Consider the following 21,582-nt stretch of genomic DNA (forward strand, 5'->3'; position numbering starts at 1 on the left):
AAAAATGTATTCTGTGCTCACATTACTCTTACAAGTTACAACCCAACATTCAGGTGGGTGGAATCAGTATTTGGTCACAGGTTTCCTGTGAGAAAGCCCCAACTGTTAAATACCATTATGAAATAGTCCCCAGCTTTAAGGTGAGCTCATTTCAGCTTTTGAACTCTGATCCACAGGTACAGAAGAAGGCCTTCATAGAGAACACAGTTCCTCTCATCATTAGCCTTAAGATTCTCCTGGAGCAGAAACGCTCTCCTGCCCTCAGAGACCTCATGACCTACTTGCAGGTGAGACCACACCATTGACATGTGGAGGATGTATGCCTGTTCTCCGTGTAGACATTTGAATCTAGTTTTTGTTGACATACGAGAATCAATTTTACTCTTACTTTTGTATATTACGTCTTCTGTGCATTTTGAGGCTGTAGCTGTTGCTGTTTTTGGGTTGTTGAAGAAATATCACCCCGGGTCCAATCTCAAAGTTTCTTGTCTTAAATTGGTTTTCCAGAATATGATGAGCCTGCTATATAGAACAGATCTGAGACAGCTGACTGACCCAGAGTGAAGGGCAGGGGGACAGTTATACCGTGGGAGAAGGGGATGATCAGCTTGTGTGCAAATTGTAGCTGTAATCAAAGGGTACAGACATTGTAATTCACATAACTTTAAAGGCAGAAGGCTGGGATGGGGGTTCCAGGGTAAGGAACACTGTTAGTTATGAGTTCATTATCAAGAAGGGAGAAAGAGGCATTGTTATTCACACAGGTACATGAAAACAGGGGTGCAGTTTCCAACATCAATCTGGATGTAACACAAATGTAGTTTCAGACAGTATTTAACAGGATGAGAGATTTCTCACTACCCTAAAATTATTTATTTTCTTCTGCAATGTATAAATACGATGGTGTTACTCTGCTATGCAGTATAGTACAGACTTGCCTCAGTAAGTTTAGTTTGCATTTCCAAACATTGTCTCTTTTAACGATAATCTGATGCCTACAGTCTTTTCTGCAGTGCTATAAGCATCTGTGCAGTTCACTGTACAACAGTGAGTTATTCAGAGGCCGGATTCACTTGATTGCCACAGTTTAGAGCTATATTCATAGAACAACAAAGTGCTGCTAATAGATGCACTGTATGAATGGGTGAATGTAAAACTGTACTGTAAAGAGCTTTGAGTGGTCATCAAGACTAGAAAAGCGCTATATAAATACAAAACCATTTACCATTTTTAGACATGAACTCTGGAAAGTGTCCTGACATTTTCCGGACATTGGCTTTTTACATATGAAAAGTGCAGCAGGAGTTAACCTGGGTCAGACGCTTTCACACCAACAGGAAAATGTCCAGAACATTCAGGCGATGGGTGGTGCCAGGTGACACTGCTATAAAAATCCAAGTGAGAACACTTTATCATGATGATTTGGTTGACTGTCCAGCATCAGACAAAGTCAGCAATTCTCCAAGATGGAGACGCAGCAAGCGCAGCATTTGTTGTGTGTTGTGAGAAAAAGCGTGCCTGTTTGGTTGATGCAGGACTGTTTTACCATGATCTTTGGTGGCAATCATCAGTTTTAATTACATTTTAAATTTCACATGGTAGCACTAACCATTGTGAATTTCCCCATGGTTAACTGTGAAACCGGTAGCTGTTTCATCCCTTATCACCTGTAAGGGCTCTTGCCTCCAGTAAAATACTCCCTCACTGGAGACACTACAGGAGAGTAGATGTTAAAACTCTGATCTCAACCCTTCTGCCTCACATTGGGCACATAGTAGAAGTTGAGGGTTAACAATTGTTGAAAAATTACAAAATGAGATGTAGTTTCACAGATATTGATTAAACAGAAATTAGGAGTCATTTAAGAAAGTCCTAATTGGAATGTTCCATAATATTTAGTCACCGTTGAGAGGTTAGATGGAAAAAACTGTTTTATTGAGTTTAGCCTGGGTTTTAGGTGTCATTGCTTGTTGATTTCATGTGACCAGGTCCATTCAACTTCTCCTCAGCGTTGGCCAAACTGTATACCTCTTGTTTTGTTCAAAGTAGTTTGTTTGGAAGGGGAACACATCTCCTGTTTAATTTATTGCCCCAAATGGTGGTTTTGGTGTGAGAAAGATAGGCATGTTGAATGATTTGCAAGTCCCAGTTCATTGCATCTTGGGTTCTGGCTCTGTAATGGCTTTTAGCTGAAAACAGACTAGGCAAGTTTAACACACACTGTGCCTTAACTGAACTTCTACAGCCTTAAATCTAAATTTACTTCTGCAGGATTTGACTGTAACTCTACTTGTGTGGTAATAGGCCCTATCCCTGCTTTTTCAGCAAGTGATCAGGTTGAGAGTGGAGTCAAAAAAAGAGTTATAGATGACTTGGAGGTAAAGACACTATGTGTGACACTACTCTATGTATTTAATGATGCTGTTTTCTCATCAGGTGACTATGCAGGACTACCGTAATGAGGTGACAGAGTTTTTCTCTGGTGACGAACAGCTGATGGCTGAGCTGGAGTTTGCTCTGAGGACAGCTGAGAAGGAGAGAGAAATGGAAGAACAGATGGACACCTGCACCCTGACAGGAGATGGTAAAACTCCCACTGCACAGGTCAGGATACTCTGAAATCGTTTAAGCTGATTTGTCATGTATGTATGTATATTATATCTATCTATCTATCTATCTATCTATCTATATATATATATATATATATATATCTCTCATGAGGAGTTTAAAAATATTTGGGTTTAGTATGAAATTATGGTGGTAAAAAGTAGAATATGGCGGGTCGCCACAGTGTATATCGGGGGTTGGGAACTTCCGGCCTTCGAGCCATATAGATATGGGGCCATATGGATGGGGTGGATTTTATCGGCATTATATCGACATGTCTTAAATTTCTATCTAGGAAAAATTATATCGTGATAATTATCGATATGGTTTTATCGCCCAGCCCTATGCACAGTGAAAAAGTCGGAAGTGCAGTCCAGAATTGGTGCGCTTAGTCTAAAGGGAGCAGTGCTCTTTATATAGTCTTACTGCTGCAGGCAGGAACGACCTGCGATACTGCTTCTTCAGACACTTTGGGTGGATCAGTCTGTCGCTGAAGGAGCTGCTCAGTGCTGTGTTGGTTTCCTGCAGGGGGTGGAATTTGTTGTCCATCAGAGATGACGGCTTCCCCATCCTCCTCTGTCCCAATATCTCCACTGGGTCAAGGGGATATCCCAGCACCGAGCTGGCCCATCACTCACATGCTGTCAGCACAGCCATCAGGGGAAATTTGGGGTTCAGTATCTTGCCCAAGGACACTTCAGTAGTGTTGGTGTTTATTGTTAAAGTGCAAACTGAGCGCACACCAGCAGGGGTATAGGGTACTGCAAGACTCTCCAGCACAGTACAAGGATACTAAGTCCAATGTGTGTCCTCCCTAATCCTGAAGCAGTTGCAGTAATAATTTTGCAGCAGTTGGTTTCAGAATAAAGTGCAGAATTCCTGATATTTTCATAATTTTATGTAATCTTACTTTCATTAAAGAAATTAATGTCATTAAATTGTAATTTTTTTAATAACTAGAAACTAATTTCCTGCTAAAAAAGCTGAGCTGCTGAATTGCTTTCCTGAATCAAGCTGAAAATCTATTATGGTAAAAAGTAGAGGCCAATATCTAAAGAATGTGATATCACACAAAATCCAAAGTTTGCAGAAAATTCTCAATATTTCTAAAAGAACGAGGAGTTGAAAGGAGAAAAATGGTAGCAGGAATGACCTATATCAGCTTAATGTTTTGATGTTTGAATAGTTTAAGTTGGTTCAATTATGCAAGGAGTTGTTGGGGGACCGAAGCCCACAAAATTAGCGAAAAGGAAAACAGGTGTGACACTCTGCAATTCACATTAATAACATGAACACAGACAGTGTCTCTGAGTTACCCATTAGCAGTCAAGGTGTCATAATGGTTCTGGGTTTTTTTTTCTCAGGTTTCTGTTCAGGACTCTCCAATCAGGTGCAGGCCCCTTCTCTCAGTTAGCTTTGCCACCCCACAACCACCACGTCCCAGTTGTCTGTCTCTGGGACAGTCACAAACTGTCAGGTAAGCTTCAATCACAGACTCTTGCAAGACATCCAATGTCTTCAATTGTACAATCTGACCCATTAACATATACAAAAAATAATCTGAATTGATTATACTGCTGTAATGTTCAGCATTGAAGGAAAGTAAATTAAAATACTTAATTTTCGGGGAATTTTGGGGCCTCCATTAGCAGGCAGGCAGATCACCTGGCAACATTTCCACAGGCCATGGGCTTTGTCTGGTGTCTTTTACTTGTTAAACCTGTGGCAGAGAATACCAGCTCATATGGTACTGATGTCCACGGGCTGTTTTATCTGTTGAATGGTCAAATCTACCTATTGTTGCTGTCAGTTAAGGGTGAAATAGTTTTTTCTGGTTTGCCTTTATTTTTGCATAGTTTATCAGTCAGAAAACCTGTGTGTCTGTGTGTCTGTGTGTCAGACGTACCAACAGATCCAGGCAGGAGGAGCCTGTCAAGTTAATCACTCTGGAAGGAACAGGTATGACACACTGGATGTTGAAACTATCATTATACTAGTGTAAGGATGTTTGATGGTGACCAAAATACATTTATTTTGAAGGATATGTATAAATGTTGGCAAATACAATAGACTCTATACAAGAATACACGTAAACTCCAGATCTTAAAAGTGAAACTAATGCGGAAGTCCTTTATCGTGCACATCACAGAGAGCCAACAATTTTTCCCCACAAGTCCTTATAGTGTCATAAGCTATATTTACTCCTTCTAATCTGTTGGTCCATATGAAATTAGTTACTAACTAGAAGAGACCTCAGCCAAGGCCCAACAGTTAAACCGCATTTAAATTCACTAGATCCATTTTGTTTTTGGGATCTTCCCCAGATTGCAGACACTAAAAGATATCAGTCCCCTAAACATGCCAGTGTTTTGTTTTTTTCCTTAATGTCCACTTATTATTTATGAATCATTTCCTGATGTGACATGTTGGTATAGGAGAAACAGTATTTCTATTTGGATTGAAAACAATCCATACACAGAACTAAGTACATTTTTCAATGACTACAGTATACTTGTCTCGTTTACATTTTGCCTTATAATGAATCAAACAGGATACTTTGGGGATTTGTGTTTTTATTGTGGCCCGAACACCAAGGTTTTTGTTGAGATTATTATAACTACAAAAACTCTATTGGAATCGAAATTTACTTTTTCCTAGAGAAGTCAAATTGGTCACAGGTGTATCATGCACACAAAAAAATTATCTTACCACTCTTTGCCACAACCAATAGGAAGTCGGTCATTTTGGATTAAACATGCAAATTTGCCGTGATTTTGGCTTTATCACACGTGCTACAAAATCCAAGTCCTTCTACAGATTTCATACAATCGACCTAAATTTGGCATCTGTAATGTTAGGGATTTTTCGATTCGCCAGAAAACAGGAATTGGTTATCATGTCCACATATATTGAATTCTAATTGGAGAGGTTTAGGTAAGGAGAGTCTTCAGAAAGTTTTGCAACGCAAAAGAGAAGAAAAGTTGATCCTGTGGTGTTTTCCTTTCCAAATAAATGTCCTACATAATGAATCGAGATCCTTAAGAAAATGAGAAGGGGGAGAGAGAGGGATCGTAGAAAATAAGAAATTTATTTGTGGAAGTATACTCATTTTTGACAGAAACTCGTTTTCCAAAAGAGACCAACTTTTATATTCTGGCTTGACCTAAGTAAGTGCAGAATTGAATTGGATACTGTACAGTCGACCCGGAGGTCGGTTGGTATACATGTTGTATTGCAGATATCTCCAAAACTGAGTTTTATATAATGTAAAGATAGTCTTTTCCATCCATTCCTTCAAAATAAACATCTTTTTTATTTTTTTTATTAATTCTAAAAAATCTATTAATTAATTTGGATTCAGCCAAATACTTAAGGTGCTATTTATATAAGGATCACTATCTATCAGCCATCCATTTTTTTTCCATACAGTCTGAAGACGGATTCGAATTAGAGTCCACCCAAGTTTAGATAATTTAGTGGATAAGCAGTGTAATAAAAGGAGAGGAGCTGATGCGCGCTGCTCTTTAGTGTACCATGGTGGTGCTCTCTCAGGTGGCAGCGCCCAATGGGCCACATGTCTCAGGCTAAATGCTTGATAATAGAAGTTTAGGAAGCCCTAAGTCACCTTTTATAACTGACTGCTGCAGTTTCCCCATAATGATACCTAGCCGCTTCCCATTCCAAAGAAATTCCTAAATATACAATCAAATCTCTTAAAATATTGCAACAGAATTTCTAATGGGAGAAAAGGAAGCAGGTAGTTAATCTTTGAGATGCAGTTCATTTGGATTACAATTCAATTTAGGGGGGAACATAATGCCAAAAGCTTTAAGGCCCAATCCCATTTCACCCCTTCTCCTTGCCCCTACCCGTTGTTTTTTTTGACGGCTATCTTACCCCTTGTATTGGAGTTACAACGGTTAGTGGTGGAAATCTTCCCCTACGAATTGGGACAGCACTTCAAGAAGGCGTTACATCATCAGTACTCGTAGCGAAAATCCGACACGTCATCAGTAGTCGTCGATGTAAACAGACTCAACAAAAAGTTTTGCCGGGGATGTCATTGTAATAACATTGTTGAGATCTTAAATAAACCAATGCTATTGCTTGACGTTACTAAAGTGACAAACCTATAATATACTAATAACATCTATGCTAATGCAGGTGAATCAATGACATTTGCCATTCATCCACTGGAAATTGAAAAGCTATTTCACGTATAAATCTAAAGCACACAGCTTCAGGCTACTAGCAGTGGTCTGTAGGCAACCCTGTCAGGATGCTTTGTTATTAGAGGTGCAGTTAAGTTCAATAAAATCGCTGCTATATGCTGGTTAAATCAATTGCGGCGTATATCTTTAAAGAGGGGGTGCGACATGTAATTATATGAAAATACAGGAGTATCATTCAATATCGATTTTCTTAAAGTTGTTGTGAAAAAAGGACCATAATACATTAAAACAATAACTAATATATTACAATTATATATATTTGATTAATGGAGAAATACTACATTTGTGGGTCTCCCATCCTGCAGGTGATTCGCAAGGCATTCTAGGAAATTTTCTTAGCAGTTTAGGAGTAGCAAAAGTTCAGGTTTAATGGACGAGCAGGGGTCAAAACCAGGCAGACAGTCAAAGTGGGAAAACTAATCCAATAGGGAGCAGGCAAAAGGGAATCCAGGGTCCAAGAAGGCAGGTCAGAACAAGAATAATAAATAACGCTGGATAGCTAGGAATACACACTAGACAATCTGGCACAGAACACAGGAAATGGGCCGGTATATATACTGAGTGACTGATGACTGATGGAAAGCAGGTGAGTCTGGGGTCGGGCAGGTCAGGTAATTGGAATCCGTGGGAAGAGGAGATTCAGAGCAGGGGGGAGTGGCTGAGTTCTGAAACGACATGAGAGTTAGTATATGGCAAACAAGATAACAGAAAATGAAAATTATGTGAGCTGACTGAAGTTGTGACAGATATAGCCATTGCATGTCACCCCGGGACAATTTTCATCGCACCTAATTGCAGCTGCCAGGGGCTCCATTACCAGGCAGAACAATAGGGGGCTAAGTGGTGATCCATGACGCGTGCCCCTTTCCAATTAAAGATATCCAGATGTGTAACCATTTGTTTGTACTGCAGCTTCTGGCCGATTTATATAGTAGATGTACCCACTTGATAAATATTTTGTATACTTTTTCGACATCAAGGGAAACTGCAGCAATAGTTGTACTTGTATTAGAGACTGCCCACATAATATGAAGCTTCTGATATTCTCTCCTAAAATGCAATTACAAATGAAACCCACCAGATCCTCATGTATCAGAGAGGTCTGTACCTTCTCTAACCTATTTGCCAGGACTTTTGACAGGATCTTGGTATTTAGTGGAATAAGGGAGATTGTTCGATAGCTCTTGCAGTCATTGGGATCTTTTTTTTTTTTTTTTAAAGGATAATTGTGATTAATGCTAAAGTTGGTGGCAGCTAAAGTACAAAATTCAGCTGTAACGCCATCTGGCCCAGGAGCTTTCCCATTCAGAAGTCCCTTAACACTGACAATTTCTTATTGCGTGGTCAAGTCCTCGCTGTGTATAAGTCAATGTTGAGCTCTATTAACATATTTTTAATATCTGCAGATTTGGTTTTAACATCGCCCACCTCAGATCTAATGGCCGAAATAAGGGATGATAGCTCTCTCTGTTTTAAGCTGTTATCCAATAATTTGCCATCTTAATCAATCAAATTTTATTTGCATATCCCATATTCACAAATCACTATTTGTCTCATAGGGCTTAGCAAGGTTTGACATCCTCTGTCCTTAACCCTCAACATGAGTAAGGAAAACTTATTAATGGGGGAAAAAACTAGGAAACCTTAGAGAGAGCCACATGTGAGGGATCCCTCTCCAAGGACTTATAGAAGTGCAATAGATGCCCCGTGTAACTGAACGCATCAACAAAATTACTGTATTTCCAGCATTGATTAGAAGAAACAGTTTGCAACATAATGCTGTGTCAATGTTTAAAGTAAACTAATTCTGTACCTGGTAATCCCAGGCTTGACCCTACTTAACTAGCCCGATACATGATATTTTTGTCTCAGTCTAAGAAGAGAATACTATACCTTATGTAAATAAACTCCAATTATAATCATATTTAAGTTGTGTTAGAACCTTAAAACCCGTCATATTGAAGTTCCTTTTTAAGACTATCAAGGCCATCCTTATTTTCTCTTAAAATCAGTTTTTTCTTGTGAGCACAGTTTGCATTGAATAACAAAGCCTCTCAGCACTGCTTTGAGAGCTTCCCAAGTAGTTCCAGCAGAAGATGTTGTGGGTTAATTTGTTTCTATAAATAGTTTAATTTGTCTTCTCAGGGCCTCCTTAAACTCAGATTCCTGTAAAAGAGATTAATCAAACATCTCCATCTAGGCACATTGAAAAAGGAGCTCTAGTCTTACCAAGGCATAGTCTGACACTAATATGCAGCCAATGGAACAGGTGGCCACTGACATTAGGAGGCTTTTGGAAATTAGGAAAAAACCCTAATTGAGAATGTTATGCGTGTGCTGGGAAAAAAGTATAATTTCTACCTTTTGGATTGAAATCCCTCCACACATCAATATAACCCGAGGTCATATGCCTTTAAAGCCACTGCAGCTCGAGATCTCCTGCGATCTAGAGTAGAGTCCATTATCAAATTGAAATCACAGCTAATAACAGTCTTATAATCTCCAGGTTCTCATATTTTTGCCTCCAAATCAGCAAAAAATTGTGTTTCATCTCCATTCGGAGCGTATGTATTTGGCAGAATAATTGTATGGCATTATAAGTATTATAAGCACCCTTACAGCTGTGTCCTTAATTTGCTTTATATATTTGACTAGATCCTACACTGTAGAAGACATTACCCACCCAATCACTACAGAGCTTAACTGATTCTTCTGAAGAGAGATGTCTCCTGCAGAAAGACTACATCATACTGTTTCGACTTCCGAACAGAAAATATATTTTTCCTCTTGATTGAGGGGTCCCAGGCCCTTAACATTCCAGGTGGAAATGCAGAAATTATTCATGTTACCAGTTACATTAAATAATTAACGTAACCAAATGCATCAGCCAACTCTAAAATATATGCGTGTGAACTTTACCATGGGAAGACTCCTCCAAAATAAAACCCATTAATAACCAAACACAGCGCGTACTTCTGAACCCTGCACTTCCCCTTGTAAATGAGCAAACCCTCGACTGATCCACTGGAATTACGTAAGTTGTTTTAAAGATATCCTCATGTCAGAATGTATTCCATTGCATGTTTTGGACTGTCAAAGCACTCTCATTGATCCTCAGGGCGTAACGTTATAAGCATATACAACCTTAAGATAATCCTTTATTAGTCCCCCAATGGGGAATTTGCCTTCTTGCATTCCTTAAATTTATGGTGTTTCACCTGAGAGGCCTTGGAGAAATCTAGGAAGATCATGATGCGGTTTTCATCCTGAATCAGTTCTGCATTGTTCTGTGCAGTGCGTAGAATGAGCTCTCTGTCAGCAGAGCGTAGAAAGCGGACCATAGTTTATGGTTCACTGTAGAGACCATTTTTATAAAGAAAAAACCAAAGCATCACAGAACTGCCCATAAATAAGTCCATTCCACACGATCAAACACCTTTTCTGCATCTTATATATGTTATATATGTCTTATGTTATAAGCGGCGTATGTTGTCAGAGGCCAAACGACGCTTAACAAAACCAGTCTGATCTGGGTGAATCAGAGACATTATGCAGGAATCGAGTTTTCTAGAAAGTGCTTTTGCATACAGTTTAAGATCATAGTTCAAGATAGATAATGGTGGGTAACTGGAGAATTCTTGAGGGTACTTACCCTTTTTAAGAAGTTAAATAGTTTAAGTTTTCTGGTCTTCATGAAAAAAAAAAAACCTTGAGCGAAAATTAAACAGTCAAGAAGGATAAGTGCCATAGCTGAGAGAGAGGCTTTGATTCATTAGGCATTGAATCAATGTTTTTAAGTTCTTTTAAGGTAATAGGAGCATCTAGTTGGGAGGCTTGAGAGAGTAGGTAGAATAACAATTTTTTTTTTTCTTCTGGCCTTCAGAACTGTATAAATCAGAATAAAAGAAGTGAAGGTTTTGTTTATTTCAGATGGAACTGTACATAATACACCATTAACATTTTTGATACAATCTATGGAAGCCACATGTTCAAATTGCTTTAATTTTAATGCCAGGAGTCTACTTGGTCTTTCTGCAAATTCATAAAGTATTTATCTGGTTTTCAAATGAAGAAATTACACCTGTGCAGAGGATATACACCCTTATACTGACTTTGCAGCGGCTAATAATTTCTGCCTATCCTCTATATAATTTGAGTGGACACAAAGGGGGGAAAAAAATGTTTTCTTCCTATGAATACCTTCTCTTATAAATAATATAGTTCCTTAATTGGGAGAATAATAACAACCTATGGGGTTAATTGAGAATTTCAATATCTACAGGGCAGTGCTTTTATATGGGTTGATCTCTTATCTCGAACTTGACCTGCTCCGGAGCAGGTTAGCTGTTCAGCATTAGTTACCATGGTGATTTACCTTGATAGGAGGTAAGGACTGAAAACCAGATAGGCGCAAATCCTGCTTCATAGTACAGACCTCTGGTTTATCTGCAGTAAAGCCAAGTTCATGATCAACCAGATCTTTTTTCATTTTTTGCATCGATTTAATAGTCAATGTGTTTCATAAAATAAGTCTGAATTTATGTTAATACTGTTTTACTTTTCAAAATAGAACCTTTGTAATTCAGCAAACAAAACAACTTTTACTTTTTTTTACTATTTTACTAAAAGAAAAGTAATTCTTTGAATGTTGCTGGCAGCACCCGTAAATATCTTGTCCTGGGTCTTTACTGTTAAGTGGTTTAAACTGCACATACATTTCATATACATTGCCAGTTCACAGCTAGCTTCTAACTACTTACCTCCTGAATATCAGGGGTGCCTCTGGGATGCCTGTTAATGCAACTGTGCACTTCATTCACATCATAGGGAATAATTAATATTTTACATTCAACATTTGTGTCTTGGGCAGTGACAGCAATCTATCCTGGTTGACTTGTTTTGTATGTCTTGTGTCCAGTGATTCCTCAAGGAGGTGAAAATGACAGAGCCATCAGCACACCCAAAGGTAAAGGTTCAACTTGATATTCAGATATCCACATAATGCTCCAGCACCACAAATGGGCTTTAGTGTTATATATGCTTCCAGTGGCACTTGAACACCCAGCCATTGGCAACCATTATTTTTACTTTATTGATTACGCAAGCTACAAGAAAAGAAAATGTCAAGAAAATTATTCACGACTAATTCCTAACTGGAAGCCAGAAGAACTGGAAGAAAAGTATAACCCTTTTTTTTTTTTAAACTAAAACTTTTTAGTCAAAGTTTGGCTCATTTCGGCATTGACCATCTCTATTTGCATTTACAGGTGAGCTTTACCATACCTGGTGATGCATCACTCAGAAGAGTCAGCCAATTGAAAGAGACTCATTAGAGAGACATCAATCAATCAATCAATCATAGGGCTTTAACAAGGTGTGACATCCTCTGCCCTTAACCCTCAACAAGAGTAAGAGTAAGAGACCTAAAATCTATATTGAACCCCAAATTGCCCCTCAATAAAAAAAGGGCTGCCCTTAGATGCACTGTATTAATGTGTGTGTGAATGGGTAAATGGCAAAAAGACTACTGTAAAGCACTTTGAGTGGTCATCAAGACTTGAAAAGCGCTATATAAATACAGACCATTTACCATAGTCTTGCTAGGTATGTAAAACTCTATTTATGTTTGTTTTTTTTACTTAAAACCACAAGTATACAAAATCTTTGTGTGGATATCTAAACTTAAAATACTGAAAAATTGTAAAATATATTTTCATACACATACAAACTGAAATCTTTATCTCATTGCCAAGGTGCAGATATACTCATTTCATTACTTAATTCATTATAACTTCTGTTCCCCTCTTCTTGCCACTCAACCCCACCTTTCCATCTTCCTTTGTCATTCAGGTGGCAGTGTCAATTTAACTTTTGATGAAGGAGTCAGTGCAATCTTCAGTGACCAAGGAACAAGTAAGTTACTCCTATGACAGAAATGCAAAAAATGTAAAAGTCTTTGTGGAATGTAAAATCACAGTATGGACAAAGTAAGGTAAAACAAATGAAAAGTGTAATTTGTATCAACACCATCACTTTTTTTCACATTTTTAGTTGCAACATTTTGTGACAAAGGGAAATCAGAATTTCAAATTGTTTTGTAAGTTCCAGTATGATTGCACATTCCAGCTAGCCAGATTAGCAGAATTGTATTAGACAAAGCCCTACAGGAAACCATTTGAAATCTGTACTATAGAGAAATCCCGTCACCAGCTTTACCGTTTTTTTTAATGTTTTGCTCTCCACCAAAACAGCTTGAAAGCCATCAATGGTAGCAATGGCATCTTGGGTATCTTCCTCTAGGCCAGGGTACACTTACTGTGGTCCAAATCTGGACCCAGGTGCACTCTTATCTGAGCCCGGACCTGTAACCGCTAACCGGCTCTGCTTTTCTAGCCATTATAGCACGTTTAGCAGTCCAGGAAAATAACAGTCCAATTGCATGTTTTGTAAATCAACTAATGTGATGCCACTCAGCCAATCAAATCTGTGAATATCATGAGTATTATAGCAGTGAGTCTGTGAATGAGATACTCAGAGCAGGGAGAGAAGAAAGGAGAATAATACACAGTGAATTGAGTCACAGAGAAGTTTAGCATTATGAATAATGTGCTCTCGTTATGGAAAAGGTGCACCAGCTATCGGAGCAGAAATTAATAATTAGTCTCAAGTCATAGTCATGAATTCTCTATTGAATGGATCACAGCTCTACTTTAAAACAACACACAATGCAACAACAGAAACAAAAATATGAGATTTATTAACGACTAGGAAGGGAATATTTTCAAGGATAAGACAGGAAAATGCTAAATAGAATGATTGAATCATATAGATTAGGCAAATAATCTATGACTGAATGAACTATGAAGATACATTTATAGATCATAATTCTGGTAACAATATTAAATAAGTAAATAATAGCAGAATGATTGGACCCAGCCTACTTGAATGAGTGCCACTGTGCTGTGGACATTTTCACTTGGAACTTGGACAGTGGTTCAGTGGCTGGTAACCTCACAGGGTCCTGGTGGTTTCCCTTGAGTTGAGTTTTGCAATGAGTATTTCTGACAGGTTGATGTCAGACCCGCTGCTGATTAAGTTCTCTGATTGACTTGAACATTATCAGACATGGTCCCGTCCAAATCAAGGAAGCAGATACTACGTTGGGGGCAACATTCTCCACAGTATTTCCCTGCTCCCCTGGGCAAATTCTCTGGAGAGATAAAGTTTGAGCATGTTAATATGACACAACCATGTTCTCCTTCTGCGCTCAGGTGTGCAGATGACATAGTTTGTGTCAGACATTTTTTTCCACCACATAAGGACCTGAGAAACGGGCAGTGAGAGCCTAACCAGGCACAGGCAACAGAACCAGCACTTTATAACTAGGCTTGAATTGTTGCTCAACAGCTGTCTTGTCAAACCTCTTTTCATGCTGTCCTGGGAGGAAGAAAGGGCTTCCCTCGCCAACATCGACGCACGCTGTAAATGCTCCCAAAACAGGGAAACAAACTTAACCACGTCAGTCTTGGGCGAAGACCCAGACAGCAACTTCTCTTTCAACACTTTTAATGGGCCACGCACTTCGTGACCAAATAGCTGAACCCAAGGGATTCTTGTTTCGCACCATCAAAAAAACGTGTATAGTAAGTGTCCATACTGTTAAATGAAAACTCAAAAGCTTTATAATTTAGCAGTGGACAAACAGCATACAGGCAAAACAAATATCTAACCCAGTCAAATAATGCACATAAAAACTATTTGTAAATACTCACTTCATGTTCTACAAAAACGGCTACAAACGATAGTATGGTATTTCTAAACAATTGACTAAATTCAAGATCAGTCCAGTATTGCAAAAGTATATACCAGAAAAAAGTAATTCACTTTGAAAACTCGAGGAAAAATACCATTTGTAAACAAATGAATACATGTAGAAAAAGTTTGATTCTAATTTGCAGACGACGGTGTTGCTTGGGATTCACATTAAATAACCTGGCCAAAGAGTCTAACTTAAAGCTATAGAAAATAGAGAAGAGGAAGAGAATGTGACTTTTTTTTATTTTTTTAAATAACTTCCAAAAGATATTTTATTTGTCTTTCTAGCTGCTTTTTTTGTGTCATCATTTGCACCACCTTCTGCTGTCTTAGCCTGCTATGCAACAGTTGAGGGGCATGAAAAAGGGCCTTCCTCATCTGTTGCTATAGCTATGAGGTCTTTTGTAGGTGTTGTCATAATGACTTTGATCTTATCATAATCATAATTGTAGGGGATGGTTTTAACCATTTTAATTAGATGACAAACTCAAAAGATTGAGATCGTAGTGAAAAGGGAGAAGCACATCATCAGACTGAGGAATTCTGACTGAGAAAGTGATGATTTATTAATTGGTGGTACTGAAACACATTAGCAGAAACAGCTAATGTTGTGAGTGATTCAGAGTTGGGAGATTTTGACGTAGAAGATAGTGACAACAATATGGAGGTAAGCCAGGTAAGAAGAAAAGAGGACATGATGATTAATCTGATTCCAGCTCAAAGAAAGACATATGTGGTAGAGGTGAGGAGGGAAGAATAGAGGAGACAGCTGTTGAAGAGTCAGAGTTCAAATCATTTTGAGAGGAGAGAGGACTTTATTCAATGAAAATTTACATTTTGAGTTTTTGTTCACTATTGGAGTGCCAATAGTGAACCAAAAGTGAAACAAAAACTCAAAAAAACTCTTCATTCAGTCTCTCCCCCCCAACTGATTTCACATGACACAGCAGCACAACGTCACTGTGATATGAACCACAAGTTGTTTACCATCCTCCAGTAAACTGATAGAAGAAGAGCGGCTCAAACTTCTTTTCTCTACAGGTTTAAACCACAGTGATATTGTGTTGCTGATCCATGTTAAATCAGCTTACAAAGTTAACAGTCTCAAAAGGCTTAAATGTAAAGTGTTCCCACACTTTTGATGACTTGTCTCCGCTTTATTGTTATATTAAATTAGATTCACTTTAGTGTCATGACACAATAGGGGCACAATGCAACGAAATTAGGTGGGTCTAACCAGAAGTGCAATCAGCAATTATATACATATGTGATACATATAACAATATACAGAAGTGCAATTGGAAGGTTAGTTATGGGAAGGTTAGATATGGGAGCAGTTAAGAAGGAATGGGTTGGATAGGGGAACAGTTAAATATGGGGAGGTTATATATGTACAGTGTAAGTAATACAAAAATACACTAAGAGGTCTATACACTATGTTCATATAGTTATACAAGACCAGTTATAACAGGAGTGAGTTACTGACAGTATGGGCTAGTCAGTGTGAGACAGCACAGAGTTCTTTGTCAGCAGTCGGACAGCTGAGGGGAAGAAGCTTTTCACCACCCTCTGAAGTGATTTCTGGTCAGCGGCACCATTGAAAGCATACTACCCTACAAACTGACCTCCTTGTTCAGTAGCGGCAAGGCTTACAAACAACACCAATAGGATTGTGAAGACAGCCAGCAGGATCAATGGTGCCCGTCTACCCATTCCGATGAGATATACCAGCAATCAGGAACCCTCACCACCTTTCTTATGGCCTGTTTGGTACAGGAGCATTTGCTCCAAATGCTCCCCCAATTCAATTATGTCCTCCAGAACCAAAAACAATCAGTCAAAAGTAAGGTTTACAATTATATCTGTGTTTCCATTGTGTCCTGACAGGTCTTGTCCGGGAGACCGATGTTCTTAATGTGCAACCAAATGAGCAGCAGTAAGTGAGCTATTTTCTGTCTTTGGTTCCACAGTCTTTTTTCTAATTTTCATTAACACTTTAACAGTCTCAATTCAGGGGCTACATCCTTTGGAGGCTGCATTCGAAGACCAATTGCGTTAAAGTGGCATGACAAGGCTGTCCCATTTCGAAGGCTCCTTTTTTAAATGTGGCGTGTACTTTTTAAGGTCTTTGACCTTTTATGTAAAGTGCCTTGAGATAATGTATATTATGATTTGGCGCTATAAAAATACAATTTAATTTAATTCATTGTGCTTCAGAGGTAATGGTGCCAGCAAGCAACAAGACGTTGATTCAATGCTTGAGTATCACACTTCAGCTCAACCACTGACAGTACGTTCATTTAAAAAAAAAAAAAAGGGGCATTAAAACATTCTCGTCATGTCCAACTTCAGCTTTCTAGCTAAGAAACAGCAATAAGGGCGGGACAAACTGCGCAAGGAAACAGAAAACCTCTGTAGACCGGATCGTTTGATTTCAGTTCACCCTTCCTGGTCTTCGTAGCCCATGAAGGAGGCAGTGTTCCTGGGCCAGGCAGACCAAGTCCTCCTAAGGATGCTGCCCCTGAATTGAGACACAGTTTTTCCATGTAGTTTCAAAGAGTGCACAGTTACAACAATGCAATTAAAATAAATAGTCAAAATCAGATATAGCTTCCACCAATACTGTATGTATTGGTGGTACACACACACACAGTATTGGTGGTATTTATCTATGCAGATTACTTTGAATCTATTAGTTATTGGTAGGGGTGTAACGGTACACAAAGATCCTGGTTCAGTACGTACCTCGGTTTTGAGGTCACGGTTCCGTACGTTTTTCGGTAACGATTTTTCATCTCTTTTTATTCAACCCTGGTATGACATGCTGGCTGAAATGCGGACGAGAGGGAACCTCGTAACAGGGCTGAATTACTTTCAGTGTGTGCTTTTGTAAGATCCACTTGTCTTTGTCCGTCGTCATTATAGTGACTGTGAAGCTGAAGTGTTCCCACACAGTGGACTTAAATGATGAGAGAGGGTCTTCACACTCCTGTTTGTCTGGGGTCACTATGACCACGAGTCTACAGCACATCCCAGAAGGACACAAATAATTTCCGCGCGTGGACTCGCTGCATTCGTTCGGTACACGTGCCTCCCGAACCGAAAGGCCCGTACCGATTTGGATACATGTACCGTTACACCCCTAGTTATTGGACATATCATACTGAGTTTATTACATTGTGAGGCGGCTGTGATTGGTTCAATCCCATTCTTTCCTATCTGTTGTTTGTTTCAGAGCTTCTCGACTGAGGCAGTGGAACGTGCAATCACCTCTCTGCAAGAAGAAAATAAAAAAGATTAAAAATTTAGCCAAGTAAGCTGACATGCAACTTCATGTTCTACTCTTGGAACATGTTATATCTTTATTTTCATACACATGATGTTGATTGACATTTTGTCATGTTTATCTTGTGAATGTGTTTGTGTTACTGTTAGTTGTTAATGTTTTTTGCAATAAATGTGTGCTTGACATCATAATTTTGTGGACAGATTCAATACTAAATGTTGTTGATACACAATCTGCCAGTATGGATGCATAATATACTTCCGACTACTGTAGCGGGAAAATTTGAATTTCTACTGTATGGTCCTTTTTTCAATTCTGCATTTTATGAAGTCTTATTGTGAAATTATTAGTTTAATTAAACCTACATTTTGTTAAATTCCCGAGTTTTGTATACAACACAATTAAACTGTGACAACAAATTGTATTTCTATAGAATACTATTGAAAAATTTGAACTATTTAAAAAAAAAAAAAAACCTTAAGTCTTTGCTCAATTCAATTAAATAACTTAACTTTACATATTACAGATTATGGAATCATATACACATTCATACAGCACTTCTAATATCTATTGGTTGTCCAAAGGACCCATTAGATGTCGTCGGTGTTCAGTTATGAATCTTTTGCAAATTTGGCTTGATGGCGCACCCTACAAAATTTAAACTACCTTCATAGTCATAGCTACTGTCAACAAGAAATTACATGTTTTACATTGTGACATACCCCTCCGTAGGTTGACCAGGTCCAGCCGAAATTTGTCCAACAAACGGGAAGCAGTTGTGACTCCTTAACACACCTGTGATTCTTGCCTGTGTTTTTCGCCTCAAACTGGGATGACTTTCAATTAATGAATACATTTCTGTCATCTATCCCACACTTAGACACTCATCAGCTGATCTATCCTATCCTCTATTGCAGTCGTGTCAAACTCAATCACAGAGAGGGCCAAAATTAAAAACTGACTACGTTGAGGGTCAACATTTATTAAACATGATAGACAGGATATTGGATAAAGTGCAAAAAGAAAACATATTTAGGTAGGCTACATTCTTCTTTTATGTACGTGTGCCAGAGCCAGATGTTTGGCATCTTTTCTTGGCTGCCAGTTCATTAATGTTTGGGGTTAGGTTCTGTGCTGTGGAAACCCTCAAGATGGAGTGAAGGTGTTCATCAGTGAGACGACTCCTGTGTGGGTTTTTGTTCGTCTTCATCACAGAGAAAAGCTGTTCACACAGGTATGCAGTGTTGTGCCAGTTCACACTTAAAATGAACTAGTTCACGTTCATAGTTAATTTAAAACAAAATTTGAGCTAAGTTCACGGTTCCAAAAATGAACTACTTCACTTTCATTTGTTCCATTTTTTAATTGCATGATTTAGGTGACAAACTTCTGGTCACGTGTTTAGTTATTAATCAATGGTGTTGGAGCATGTCTGAGTGTCGCTCCGCTCTTGCTGGAGTGAACGTCATTTACGTTCACGTTCATCATATGAAAACTAATTCGTTCGGTTTCATCGTTCACGATGCGGGCCGGTTAAGATAGACATATGATATTTTATTGCGGGCCGGATATAATTGTACCACGGGCTGGAAGTGGCTCACAGGCCATGAGTTTGACATTTCTGCTCTATTGGATGGGTCTTCTAATAGAACGACTACCAGATCTTAAACGTCAGAGTGCCAAAATAGTTTTTAAGTTATCTGCGATGTCTGACCCATGGCGATTTCTGTACCTGACTAAGAGAGACTATTCCTTCTTTTTACCTGTCCACCATAGTTCTTCACGTATAGATTATTTTTTGGATAAAACTTTACTACCTTTGGTACATGTACTTAAAAAAGTATAGTAATATTATAGTATGAGTAATTTTCTGTAACTTTGGAATTGGCTTGCCCTAACTATAGGCCCAATAGATGCCACTGGAGGTTTAACTCACTCCTCTTATCAGGTCTTTTATTACCTTCATTAGTACTCAAATAGACATATTTTTGGAAACTAACTTAAATAGAGAAATATTGCCTTCTTTACTTTATGAAACCTTAAAAGCTGAGGGGTCAGATTATCTCCTATAATGTCTCTGTCCGTAAAGCACGGATAGCCAGACAACTATAACTACTGAAGCTCATAGCTAATCTAATTTAATCTAGCTCTTACACTCTTTCGCTTTTTGCACTATTGTGTTCATCAGTTCCCTTGCACACCTCTCAGACCTGTCAAAACCCTGTGATTTTGCATTTCTTCAAAAGTTTGGTCTCAGTTTAGAAAACAGTACAGACTACTCTCCATGTCTACCTATATTCCAATTGCAAGCAACTATATTTTTCCAACTTCCCTTATGGACAATGCATTTGGTCAGTGGTTCCATAAGGATATTTTGGGCATTAGACTTCTGTATAAAGAAGGCATTTTTATGTAATTTGACCAAATCAAGAACGTGTTTACTTTACCAACACATAATGGCTTCCGGTATCTACAAATTAGGCACTTCATACTAAGTCAGTTTCCCCAATTTCCCTCCATGCCACCAAAATCTCCTCTTGACTTGAAGAAGCTAGAGCAGATGAAGCCTTATGGTCCAAGATCCACAGATATCAAAATGTTTCTGATAAATGCTGATGAATTAATGTACAAAAGTTTCAAAAGAAAACATTTATCTTACATAACTTATTATAATTATAACACTATTTAAATTGAAAATCACAAATTTGACATTGTTTTGGCCTTTAAAGTTTTGTTTGTTAATACAAACATTGCCAGCTTGAGTGGCATTGATGTTTGCAATGAGACCTGTCGTGCAGCATTCAATTCTACAGATAAATACAATAAGCCAGTGGTAACCATCTTTTTTAAGCTCAAGATCCCTGACCTTGGCCTTAGTGAAAGGCAAGATCTACCTGTTGAAGCCCTTGGAGAAAAAAATGGCCAGTTTGAACTTCCAACTTGCAGACTTTTAGTTAGGTAGTTTTCAAATTAATGCAACAAAGAAAACAATGTAACTAGCATATCAAGCGGGCCTGTCTTGCTTTAAGAATTTTACAATACACTTTAAATTCTAAGTTTCATTATTTGATTTCATTCCGACACCAAAAAAAGGCATGTGGCCTATTTTGTATAAGGAACTTTTTTTGTTCATAGTAGACAACAAAGGAAAACAAATCAACCCACTTGCAGTGAGCCGATCACATTAGGTGCCAGTGTTAACTGTAAATGTTTATCCTCTGAAGCTTTGTGCAAGTTACTATGTTTACAATTAGCATTTTGAGAGTAGATCTGTAATGTGAACAACACCATCTTGTGCAGAATCACTTTTCACAAAGCCATCAGAATGCAAAACTGTTGCAGTAATGTCACTCACTCAAGTCAATGTGATGGCTGTGACTGAATATTGTCTGTGAGTGCTTTGTAGTTTGGCTTATAGTTACAGACAGCCAGTCTGAGGCAGTCTGTGAGGTGTCTGTCAGTAAGCCGACTCCTGTACTTTGATTTGATTATTTTTGTGGAGGTAGCTGGGAGAGCACCTTCACCTGCATTGGAGGATCAATCAGTGCAGGTGAGAGCTGTTGGCTGATTGATCGTCAGGTTTAAAAGGCAGCAGCAGAGCTGCCTTAAGAGAACACTCTCAAGACACTCAGGAACTCAGAC

At 38.5% G+C, this 21,582-nt stretch overlaps 1 protein-coding gene across 3 annotated transcripts in view; it reads left to right on the forward strand.

Moving 5' to 3' along the window:
- The window catches only part of ncapd3 (non-SMC condensin II complex, subunit D3), a 60,777-nt gene extending 42,646 nt beyond the window's left edge, over positions 1 to 18,131 (forward strand). For 2 of the 3 annotated variants that reach the window (XM_035184350.2, XM_035184351.2), the window contains 8 exons: positions 177 to 287; positions 2,437 to 2,604; positions 3,972 to 4,084; positions 4,508 to 4,566; positions 11,758 to 11,805; positions 12,690 to 12,752; positions 16,542 to 16,590; positions 17,890 to 18,131. In XM_035184350.2, the coding sequence (XP_035040241.1) occupies positions 177 to 287; positions 2,437 to 2,604; positions 3,972 to 4,084; positions 4,508 to 4,566; positions 11,758 to 11,805; positions 12,690 to 12,752; positions 16,542 to 16,590; positions 17,890 to 17,971 (693 nt within the window). In that variant the 3' untranslated portion in view covers positions 17,972 to 18,131. Of the gene's footprint in view, positions 1 to 176; positions 288 to 2,436; positions 2,605 to 3,971; positions 4,085 to 4,507; positions 4,567 to 11,757; positions 11,806 to 12,689; positions 12,753 to 16,541; positions 16,591 to 17,889 lie in introns of those variants that run through there. The other variant, XR_004698867.2, reaches the window with a different exon arrangement.
- Positions 18,132 to 21,582: the final 3,451 nt, after the last annotated feature.

This window comes from Hippoglossus stenolepis, chromosome 18 (assembly GCF_022539355.2).
Source record: "Hippoglossus stenolepis isolate QCI-W04-F060 chromosome 18, HSTE1.2, whole genome shotgun sequence".
Taxonomy (NCBI): domain Eukaryota; kingdom Metazoa; phylum Chordata; class Actinopteri; order Pleuronectiformes; family Pleuronectidae; genus Hippoglossus; species Hippoglossus stenolepis.